General features: G+C 37.9%; 3 protein-coding genes across 6 annotated transcripts in view; 2 read left to right on the forward strand and 1 right to left on the reverse strand.

Annotated features, from left to right (window-relative positions):
• Nucleotides 1-3,162, forward strand: part of LOC127430257 (vacuolar protein sorting-associated protein 53 homolog) — a 31,305-nt gene extending 28,143 nt beyond the window's left edge. For both annotated transcript variants that reach the window (XM_051679937.1, XM_051679939.1), the window contains exons 21-22: nt 2,358-2,462; nt 2,962-3,162. In XM_051679937.1, coding sequence (XP_051535897.1) covers nt 2,358-2,462; nt 2,962-3,135 — 279 coding nt within the window. In that variant the 3' untranslated portion in view covers nt 3,136-3,162. The remainder of the gene's footprint in view (nt 1-2,357; nt 2,463-2,961) is intronic.
• Nucleotides 3,163-4,369: 1,207 nt separating this feature from the next.
• On the forward strand, nt 4,370-8,643 carry rflnb (refilin B). The gene is made up of 3 exons (XM_051680000.1): nt 4,370-5,603; nt 5,820-5,905; nt 6,892-8,643. The coding sequence occupies exons 1-3, from the start codon at nt 5,415-5,417 to the stop codon at nt 7,205-7,207; spliced, it is 591 nt and encodes a 196-aa protein (XP_051535960.1). The 5' UTR covers nt 4,370-5,414; the 3' UTR covers nt 7,208-8,643.
• Nucleotides 8,644-8,648: 5 nt separating this feature from the next.
• Nucleotides 8,649-10,905, reverse strand: LOC127430293 (protein LIAT1-like). Of its 3 annotated transcripts, none has more exons than XR_007895429.1 (2): nt 10,482-10,905; nt 8,649-9,473 (listed from the first exon to the last, which is right to left on the reverse strand). XR_007895429.1 is itself a non-coding variant. In XM_051680004.1 (2 exons), exons 1-2 carry the CDS (start codon nt 10,600-10,602, stop codon nt 9,023-9,025), a joined length of 525 nt encoding a protein of 174 aa, XP_051535964.1. In that variant the 5' UTR covers nt 10,603-10,905; the 3' UTR covers nt 8,651-9,022. The 3 variants fall into 3 exon arrangements, 1 of the variants encoding a protein (XP_051535964.1); XR_007895428.1 differs by having other exon boundaries at nt 8,649-9,476; XM_051680004.1 differs by having other exon boundaries at nt 8,651-9,426.
• Nucleotides 10,906-10,913: the final 8 nt, after the last annotated feature.

A 10,913-nucleotide genomic window follows, 5' to 3' on the forward strand; every position in this document is an offset into this window, starting at 1 on the left:
AAGAGCAAGGAATGTCCTGGGGCTGGATTCACAAAAATCGTATGTTCCTAAGTGCAAAAGAGAAAGGAAAAAAGAGAACATTCTTAACTTTTTCCTTTAATTACAAAATAAGAAGAAAATTGTTGTGAAGAATCATTTAGAATTTATTAATAATTTATGAAAGAAAGTTTCATGAATTCGGCCCGTTTTTCATAATGCATCCCTTTTAATATTATGGATAGACAGATGCCCTCATTGCATAGTTGAGCTTTGTATTGTAGAATGGAATGGAATAGACGATGGCCTGTGCCTCAGTTAATCTTCCTCTCCCTGATTCCCCAGCCCACCTTCTTCTCCCTGATCCCTATCTCCAGCCCTACCCTTGCTCCCCAGGCTTTTATGTGACTCTCTGGGGCTTTCCTGGTCTTTTAACTGCCTGGAATTCAGCCTTAGTCCACCTAATGTTCAAACTGGGATCAGCTCTAATTATGCAAGATCATGCAATGGCCATTTACAGCAAGAGAAAGCATGCTATAGGAAAATAGTGGCCAGTCTATATCACCTCACGAGACAAAGACGACCTGATTAATGGCGATCAATGAGCATTAAAGTCTTATTAGCTGAGTTTTCTCTAAATAATCCCTCATTGCTCTTATTACAACATCAAACTTTGACAACACAATGGCAGCGATGTGCTGATGTGTAAGCCAAACATTGGTATAGGCCTATAAAAACAATTCTCTGCAGTCGGATATTAGCCAAATGTTTAAGAACAACCAATGATTATTTCCTGTCAAAAGGGTGCAGAAAAACATATTGAACTCATACTTTGTGAGAAAGAAAATATCTCTTGTGTGGAATTACATAGAATTAGGTGACAGTGAAAGCAGTTTCAATTTATAAGCTTTGCACTGCTAGAATTTCATATGGTGGAAGTACCGGTAAAACCATTTAACACAGCTTATTTGATTTCTCACTTGCGAAGTTGTGTAATTATCAGTGATTTGAAACAAGAAAGCATACAAAAAGAACCACCACCAAGCTACTGGTATCGGCAGATGTACTGATATCTAAATAATTGGATATCCGTATCGGCACACAAATGTATCTGTGCATCCGTACACAATGACAATGTATTGATGAACTCATGACCAGAGCTGTAGAATGTGTTTACATGCATTCCCTTTACTCGTGGACAGTGGAAGGTCTGCATAACATAAAGGTTGATCTTAACATGCGTACAGTGGGTCTTTAAAATCTGGTTAGCATTTAATGATTGGCTTTGTAGGGCCCCAGGTGCCTCTCAGGTAATTACTTCCATCTTTATCAGCATTGTGCTGTGCAGTTCTTGGGAGAGCAGTTCAGAGAAGTAGACCAACCATACTTAGCCTTAGCATCAAGGGTTCTGTCGCCATGTGGTCTTCAAAAGCCAAGTGAATCAGTGGTGGTTATTTTTTGTATTATACATAGAACAATAGCATAGTTATTTACCACTGCAATCTTGCTTAGTCATTGTTCTTAATCGTTGATGAGTTACACCAGTCAAGTGTAGCAGCTGTTAAGCAGTTTATGGGTGAAATACGACCTTCATTGCTGGTGGTGGCTAAGGCTTGGCTGTCCACTTGATGCTCATTACCGAGTAAACGTGGAGAGTAATCTGTTAAAGATGTCTTTTTACTTTATTTCCTCTGCTGGGAATGGGTTCCTGCCCATCCAAGGGCCCAAACCTCAGAGTGAACATGTGAAGCTGAAAGAGGTAGTGCTAGCCAAGCATGCAGCAGCCTGTGAGACGTGGCTGTTTTCCACAGTCCCCCCCCCATTGTGGCTCTTTTTAGAAAAGAACGGAAAGGCAGACTTTCTCCCCCTATCCTGGCCTCTGCAGGTATAGAGAGCAAAAAGAAAGGAAACAATAATGGGTACTCTATAAAGCGGAAGTGTTGGGGGTGCTGTTTAAAATGGAGCCATATCTGTCAACCATGTGTTCCTCTGCCCTGTTACAAATCTAAATAATCTCAAGCTATCCAGTTAATCATTTTTTTTATCCCAGCCTTGGAGGGAAAAGAAACTGATTCACAATGCAGGCCTGTACACCATTTAACCTCTTTTTACTACTCATTTGAGACTCTCTCATTATACCGAAATAAATTACTAGTGAGGCTAATTCAGCTTCATTCAAGCATGGAGTAATTGCGTTGTTAAATGTGAGCCTAAAATAGACGCTTCATGTTTTTGTCTTTGTGTTGAGCTTTTGCCATCTCCTCGCCAAGTTATGTTGTCTCTTGCCCCCACAGGTGGGCTTGTGAGGAAATGTTTAGATGTTGAGTCAATCTGAAGAGCCCAGCTGTAGTTTAGCTGACTTGTTTTTCTTCACCTCTCAGGTGGTCATGGCCCCTCATGAGCCATCAGTGGTCTTTGTGGACAACTACATCAAGCTGCTTGCTGACAGCAACCCTGAGACTTTTCAGAAGATTCTAGATATGAAGGTGAGTCTAACGTTTTATTTGCATCAGGCAAATGTACAGTATCTTCCTCACATCGTTTAATGTACAGTTTTAGAGAAGGTGGAAAACACTATTTTCATGGTATATCACCACCAATAAAACAGGGTTCCCACGGTCATAGAAATCCTGAACATGTCAGGGAATTTTAGGCCACTTTCACACTAATCCGTTTTCATGTGACACATTGATTTTGTCATGTTTACATCTCTCATCCACACTGGACTGGCGTTTTCCTCCACTGAAGCATTCTGAGACATTCAAAAATGCTCTCTCTAACTGCATACTTTGGAAAACAATGATGTTAGGAAACAGAAAACAAAGAGTTTCAGTATGAATCAAACTGATTTTTAAAAGTCCTTATCCAGAAATCACAAATGGCTGGAAAGGTCATGGAAATTCAGTGGTAAAAAAGTGTGGGAACTCTGACAGTTGCATACAAACTTTCTTGTATCTCACTCACTCTCTCTGCATCTATCCATAGGGCCTGAAACGGAGTGAGCAGAGCTCTATGCTGGAACTTTTCAGACAGAGGTTGCCCACTCCCCCCTCAGGACCAGATGGCGGCCCATCATTATCCTTCAGTGCCCCCACCCCTGAACAAGAATCCTCCCGCATCCGCAAACTTGAAAAACTCATAAAAAAAAGAATTCAATAAATTCAGCATAAGCTTCATTCACATAAATGTACTAGTGTGAGTGTTCTCTGGCGTGCAACCTTCTGCATATTCTGCTGTTAAAACATCTTCAGAACATGTCTACACTTCGTTTCATCATGCTGAAAATGAGGTGTAAATAGTACTTCTATGTCTCCTCTTTGTATTTATATTGTCCTACAGATAATCAGTGTCCAGTCATGTTTTAACTTGAAAGTTTTCATGACTTTACTTAAGCCTTATGGTTCAAGTCTTTAAAATTCCTTAAACTGCAACATATTACGGGCATGAATGAGTCATGTTGCTGTTTCCCCGCCTTTTTGCTCCACTTTATAACACTAAAAAAAAAGTCTCTTACAGTGTGTCATTTACTTTGCACATTTCTCTGAAATATGTTTGCACTTAAAGCAAAATAGAGGGCAGTGTGGCTCAGAGAAGTAACCTGCTGCTATTCTGGCACAAAGTCTGCTAGCCTAGGATTTCCAAATTAAAATGATTTAAAGCCAATGCTTTCATAATTGTCCCCACTCTATAGCTGTAAATGACTGTGTGGAACTTGGCTTTTGCTTTGGGTAAAGGTGCCTGTGGAGTGGGAGACTCACTGGGCATGTGGGATGGGAATTCGCATATAACAAGGTCTCCAGGCTGGAGTTTCTGGAACTCAACAACAGAGGAACTCAAGGTTTCCTGTCTCCCACTGAAATGACAAATCAGTTCTTTTGCCATTTAAAATACTTTTCCAGGTTGGGGTGAATAGAAAGAAACGCACATTGTAGATGTTTTAACCTTGCAGGAGCTGTAAGGGAGAAATATTTACCTCTTGCTCTTTCCCAAGGTAGTGATATTTTCCCTGCGTACAATAACTATAGTTCAAAAAAATTATTGGAATGCAGAAATATTAGTGTTTGCATTCAGTGGGGATGCATTCTTTTCCTTTAAGTCAGGGGAGGGGAATGTCCGGCCTCAGGGCAGTATAAGGCCTGCAAGACCATTTTACCCGGCCCACGAGGCCATTCAAGAAATAATTTGAAAAGCAAAAAATGCCCTTGAATCCATTCATTGAAAAAAAAATAATAATAATTAAAAATCATTTTAAATAATAACAATACTATTTATTGTATAATTGAAAGACCTTTTTTACTTTTTCTTGGTGTGTGAGCACATAACAGAATGAGTACTTTAATTTCAACCCACAATCAAAAATTGCAAGCAATTTTATGGCCCACAAATAATTTTGAAAATACTCAAATGGCCCTTAGTAAGAAAAAGTTTCCCTACCATTAAATCATTTACTTTAGGAAAGAAGTTTTTGTCAGGTGTTTGACATTTTTATTTAGTTTTTTTCCCCATAACATATTATGGAATTTATGTACTGTAGTCTTTGTTTCTTTTCTGCACATGGCTTTGTATTTGTTCACAGACCCCAACAGCAGTGCTTATCAAAGCCAAAACATGTATAATGAAGGTGAGGTTTTTAAGTGTTAAGAATGGGTTAATTAAATATTTTTGCTCTCATGGATTTATACTGTCGACTGCTTCTAATGTAATCATTACTGCTTTCTGATATCAATTATGATTTGATCATATCAAAATATCTTTCTTTTTATAGTAAACTGCTTATATAAACTAAGAGCTTGTGAATAAAAATCTGTTGCATGTCTTGGCTTTGGGGTTGACAGATATTGTTCTTGTCATTTGATTTCCACATCTGTCTGGTTTTAAACTTGACTTGATTATAAGCTTGATATTAAACTTGGACACTCTCTAAAGGGAGGGCCCCTTGACTTTCTCTAATTGGCACTCCAATCAGCAGTGGGAGGCAGGTTTTAAAGGCGTTTCCCTTCTCGCAGTCGCATGTAAAACAATGAAAGTCTCTGAGAGTGGATGATTTTGAATGCAGCCAGACTGGGTACAGTTGTATTGCTTTTCTAGATGAATTTGCTCAAAGGTGAAGTAAGGGAAATTTCCATTCTCCAACCACTTTTTATAAAGCCATTTAAACAACAAACATTTGAAGTCAGTGAGCGGCTTCTTTAGATCTGCGTTTCAAAGTCTGAGGAGACGGGAGCGACGAGCCAGCGCCACGTAACGGATTATCGACAATCATTTGTGGCATCGCACAGCTGTTTTTATTTTATACAAGTTACTCTGATCGCGGCTAGACCGGTTTCCCCGCAAGATCAACAAAGAAAGATAAATTTGCATATAATTGTATTTAATTAGAATATTAGACGAACTTGTTGGACTAAAAAAAAAAAAATTATAATAATAATTAAAAAGCAATGGTGGGAAGGCTCAACTTGCAGAATGTGTCTGACGACGATCCGCTGGAAATGAATCTCAAAGCTGACCGACCGCTTGACAGTCCAGACTCCGGTCTGCCACCGAGTCCGAGCCCGAGCGTTTGGTTACTGCAGGGCACCGGGACTGGCACCCCGACTACTGAGGACGACAGCAGAGAGCCACCTGTGGTACGTCTGATAAACCTTCTTTAATGTTTATTCAAACTGTGATGCACCTTTTTTACTTTGACTGTGCCTGAACCTTGTATTAATTCATGAATTTATGCATTTTTGTCATCACTGTCATGTCAGAGAGAAATGTCATGTGTTCATATTCTTTTGCGTGTAAATATGCCTGTTATTATCATTCAACTGTAACTGAATGCCATGTTGACTTTACTGCAGGTTTCTTTTAAAAGTGTTCCTCAATTGCATGCATTGTCTTATGGGGAAGGAATTGAGCTTGATCCTCTGCCATTAAAAGAAATAAGGTGAGATTTTACTGTAACCCTGCATTGAGTTGTTGGTAACACTTTACAATACGCTTATTCTACCTTTTAACATTAGTAAATGCATTAGGAATCATTAACTAACAATAAGCAAAATATTTTTACAGCATTTACTAATCTTAATGTTAATTTATGAAAATACAACTGTTCATGTTAGTTAATAATGCATTAACTAATACAGTATTAACATGTCCACCTCAGTTTGGTATTCAAGGTGCAAAGAAACTATTTGAGTACCTTTTACTTGGTTACACCACATTAAATTTTGAAAGTCATTAAGTCTTTTTTTGTAGAAAATGCTATATATATATATATATATATATATATATATATATATATATATATAATATTATTATTATTATTTTTTTTAAATTTTTTTTTAATATTATTTAAACTTATGAAACAAACATGGAGACCAAGATTATACAAACTTGACACGCATTTTAAAATAGATTTTTAATATTTTTATAATTTCTGACAACCTTATTTGTCAATGATCCATATAAACTTTTTACGTTTTAAAAATGTATACATTGAAATAAACATTAACCAAGTGTTGTAAAATAACTATTTATTGTTAGTTCATGTTAACTCATTTTGTTAACTAGAAGAAAGCCTTTATTATTGTCACACATCATACATTTTTCATATATACAGTGAAATTTCTTTGTTTTCACATATCCCAGCTAAGCTGGGGTCAGAGTGCAGGGTCAGCCATGATACGGCGCCCCTGGAGCAGACAGCATCAAGGGCCTTGCTCAAGGGCGCAACAGTGGCATCTTGGCAGTGTTGGGGCTTGAACCCCCGACCTTCTGGCCAGAGCTTTTAACCGCTGAGCCACCACTGCCCCTAACTAATGTTAATTCAACTGTATTGTAAAGTGCTACCGATTTGTTTACAAGTATTGTTTGCTTTAAATATGTGCTCAATTCAAATGAGGCAGTAACAAGTTACACGTGTTGTTACAGATACACATCATCAGTGCGTTATGATTCAGATCGGCACTTCATCCAGGATGTGACCTTGCAGCCCAAGGGTTTGGGACTGAAGATGTGCAGCCAGACAGTCTTGGCCTTGCCTCAGAGCACCTGGAGACATTACAAGACCCAGCTGGAGTTCCAGCCCCGTCAACGGGTGCAGCGCTACCAGAGCACCACCATAGTGTACCCCAAATACACCCGGACCTTCTACACTACCCAGCTCAATTATGATGGCCACAAGCTGACCAAGCGCTTCTTCTCTACTGTAGAACTACAGGCATCTGACTGTAGGAGTGGTCTTTGAAAGACAGACAGGCATCTGTGCCTAACATTTCGCCCATACTAATTATAAACCACTGCCTGCAGTCATTGTGAGTCCCAAGAGTAAAAAAGGGAAACTCAGACATAAATTGTTGCCAGTTGGAACAAGGTTCCCAAGACTGATGGTTTTGTAGCAAGTTCATTTTAATTTAGAGAAGAGTAAGCAACTGTGTTGCTTTGTTTTTAAGGGCTGGTTAAGTTGAGCATATGGAGGTTTGGATGGTTTCTTCGACCACTGTGGTGGTATACAGTGGTTGATTTTACAATGATGGGTTTCATTGTATGTAGAAGTGTGGTTGGTTGCTTAATGGTGAGATTCAAGTTTCAGATTTTCTGCTCTGATCTTGGACTATGCAGGGGCATAGATTCCAGGGGGAATAATCAAAACAAGTACAACCCCCCCCCTATTTATACCATGATTGATGGAAACAAGTAAATGCTTAACACTGCAACCCCTCAATGTTCAAGCCAAATCTACGCCCTTGTTTGAATGGTTAGATTTAGTGTTCAGGTAGGACACATTGTTGGCCATAGAGCTAGACAGGATTTACTCTTCAGGGCAAACTGTTTTGCCCCATCATGAATTCAGTGGTAGTGTAATAAAAATGCATTTTAGTGTTTGGGTTACTTTTGGGTTACTAAAGCAAAGCTTCCAGAATTATCTATCACAAAATTCTATGTAACTGGTTCACATCTCACCTGAGACCAAGAAGGGAAGGTTCACTTGTATTAGGGTCTGTAAAGGGTTTTCTGAAGAAACTGGGTATTTGGGTGTGTTTCCACAAGGATAATTATATGTTTATCTGAGTAGAACATCTTAAACTCCACCATTGACATCTGAAACAGACAGGTCTGTGTATTTTTTTATTTTTTATTTTACTACTGTAAAACTCCATGGGGATAAAAGCCACACTTTTTTGCATTTTCTTTATTTTATTTAAAAGTTTGCTAACTTCCACAGCTCTACTTGGGTTTTAGTAAGTTGTAAAGTTTTTCTTGGTATAATTACTCATGAAGGAAAAATGAGAAGTGGGGTCAGTGTTTGAAAAGACTTCTGCCTGTTACTGCAGACTGAAGTATTTGTAGACAGATAAGTGAAATATATTGAGCAGATCGGTCTAAATATCTGTTTATATTAGAGGCACTTTTATGGTGTATTTATTTCATTTTATTCTCGTTTTAATTGTCTTTTATTCTTTATCGCACAGTCATTGATTGAGGGAGAGGGATGAACATGTTGCTTGTTCCAGTATCTGTGCTGTCAATTTGTGCTAACTTTAAAGTTTAAATTGTTATGCTAAGACAGTAATTTACTGTTAAAATAAAAAAAAATCATTTTTGTAAAGTGACATGGATTTTTTTAAATGTGCTTTGCCATGTACGTTTACAATGCTCTGTACAAATACTCTTTGTTCTTGAGAGCCCCCTAAAGGTGTGAGTGAGTACTACTGGAGACTAGATAAAGTAGGCCAGTAGTTCATTTTTGAACTACTTGACCCCCTTTCAACCTAGAACCGCCCCCCACCACCACCCCCTACAGGGTGCGCCCCACACTTTGAGAACCACTGAAGTAGACTATATAACCTGGCCTGATCCAGCCTATAAAACAATATGGGAGCAATAATTTATAAAATTTAAACAGCCTTGGTATAAAACATACCTTTGTATTAAACAAGCATTTATTTTTGAAGTTTCATTTATACAAGTACTATTTGGACTGTAATATGCTATTATTGTTATTTGGAACCAAATTTCCAAGTGGTATATTCTGTTATTGTTGTGGCCAAATGATTCAACTTCACTGGATGTTAATGGCGGCCAAGCTCTTGATGAGGTTTTCTTGGGCGGCCAGATAGCGTTTCCTCCTGTTGGCTTTATAATTCTCAATCCTCTTTTCCTCTGCCATAGGGTCGGCCAGCACTCCCACCCACCTCAAACTCTCATGGTTGATTGATGCTGGCTTTCTTTTTGTTTGACTGGATCTATCTGCTACAGATAATGACATCTTTTTGTATTTGGTACCCTCCTTTTGGCATTTTTTGGTCATCTCCTGGGGGCATCCAGGCCAGTTCTTCATATTGCTCATAGTCACAGGTGTTGCTTTAGTCTCTGCTGAGAGGCTCTTATACATTTCATCTGTGTGGCTTTCATCTGGTGTTGCCTTCAGTTGACATATCTTAAGGGTTAATTCTCTTGTGGTACCTGAGTACGTTACATCATTATAAAGAGGGTTGTAATTTGGGTCACACCTGCTAGGGGAAACAACAACAACAACAAAAAACATTTTAACCAGCCTCAGCTGGTTTCCTGGTCACATTGGTCTGTTTGTTGGTTTTAGAGGGGCTTTTGACATTTTTCAGCTGGTCAGGCTGTGAGATCAGCTACATCTACTGAAGACCTGCTTGGCCAGGCAGGGAGATCAATTTAAGACCAGCAATTCATCTTTAGGGTTGTTTAAAGGAATAGTTCACTCAAAAAATGAAAATTCTCTCATCTACTCATGCTCAAGCCATCCTAGATGTGTATGTCTTTCTTTAAAAAAAAAAATAATCCAAGTGAATGGTGACCAAAACTTTGAAGCTCCAAAAAGCACATAAAGGCAGCATTTCCATGTTTTCTGAAGCGATCTAATCAGCTTTGCATGAGAACAGACCAAAATATCACTCCTTTTTCACTATAAATCTTGACATAAGCAAGATCTTTGAGAAAAATGATTTCAAGCTTGATTACACTTCCTAGTGCCATCAAGTGCTCTGCGCATATGCCAATCATTAGGTAGTTTAAGTCATGCTGGAAGTAATGATCGTGCCTAGAGACTGCATGTCCAGAGAAAAAAAAGAAAAGAGTTAAATATTTTAGTTTATTCTCACCCAAAACCGACTGCATCACTTCAGAAGACTTTAATTACACCACTTGGGTCGTATGGATTACTTTTATGCTGCCTTTATTTGCTTTTTGGAACTTTAAAGTTCTGGTCACCATTCACATGCATTGCATGGATCTACAGAGCTGAGATATTCTTAAAAAAAACTTTGTGTTTTGCAGAAAAGAGAAAGTCATACACATCTGGGATTATTTTGGGGTGACAACTCCTTAAAGTTATTATTATTATTATTATTATTATTATTATTTATAGCAGGGATTCTCTCTAAGATTAATCTTTGTAAGGATGCTATAACTAGTGGGTAAGGGGCTACTGTATTGAAATTAAAACTACACTGCATTCTGAATGTATTCTTTCAGATTAAAGTACTCACCGGTATAAAAAGAATATGAAAGTGGTGGTCGGATTAGACGTCTTGTTGTGACTGATCCACAGTTGCTTTTCTCGGTAGTCTTTTTCTTTTTCGTAATAACTTTGGACGTATTCATAGTCATTGTTTACTAATTAAAGCGCAAAAATTACGTTAAACACTTACACAACGGCCACAACTTCTTCATGTTTACATTATATTTGAGATACCATGGTAACATCCCAGATATGGTAAAATAAATAAATAAATAATAAAGCATTGTCGATGCTTTTATGATTTTATTGTGGCACAGAATAGTTTATTTTACTATTATTTTATAATACTATAATTTTTTTATTTATTTTTTTAAGTAGTAGGACATTTAAATATACATGTTCCGGTATTATTCAGAATATGTAAGTAGTTTAATTTGCTTGCTCATCCACAAATTATTTC

Source organism: Myxocyprinus asiaticus, chromosome 39 (assembly GCF_019703515.2).
Source record: "Myxocyprinus asiaticus isolate MX2 ecotype Aquarium Trade chromosome 39, UBuf_Myxa_2, whole genome shotgun sequence".
NCBI classification, from domain to species: domain Eukaryota; kingdom Metazoa; phylum Chordata; class Actinopteri; order Cypriniformes; family Catostomidae; genus Myxocyprinus; species Myxocyprinus asiaticus.

What these genes read in the sequence shown, in the direction of transcription:
- rflnb (XM_051680000.1), top strand. Translation starts at nt 5,415, where the DNA reads ATGGTGGGAAGGCTCAACTTGCAGAATGTGTCTGACGACGATCCGCTG. An exon ending in ACAGCAGAGAGCCACCTGTG is followed by an intron (nt 5,604 to 5,819) that starts GTACGTCTGATA and finishes ACTTTACTGCAG; the next exon opens with GTTTCTTTTAAAAGTGTTCC. An exon ending in CTGCCATTAAAAGAAATAAG is followed by an intron (nt 5,906 to 6,891) that starts GTGAGATTTTAC and finishes GTGTTGTTACAG; the next exon opens with ATACACATCATCAGTGCGTT.
- LOC127430293 (XM_051680004.1), bottom strand. Translation starts at nt 10,602, where the DNA reads ATGACTATGAATACGTCCAAAGTTATTACGAAAAAGAAAAAGACTACC. An exon ending in TTCATATTCTTTTTATACCG is followed by an intron (nt 9,427 to 10,481) that starts GTGAGTACTTTA and finishes TAACGTACTCAG; the next exon opens with GTACCACAAGAGAATTAACC.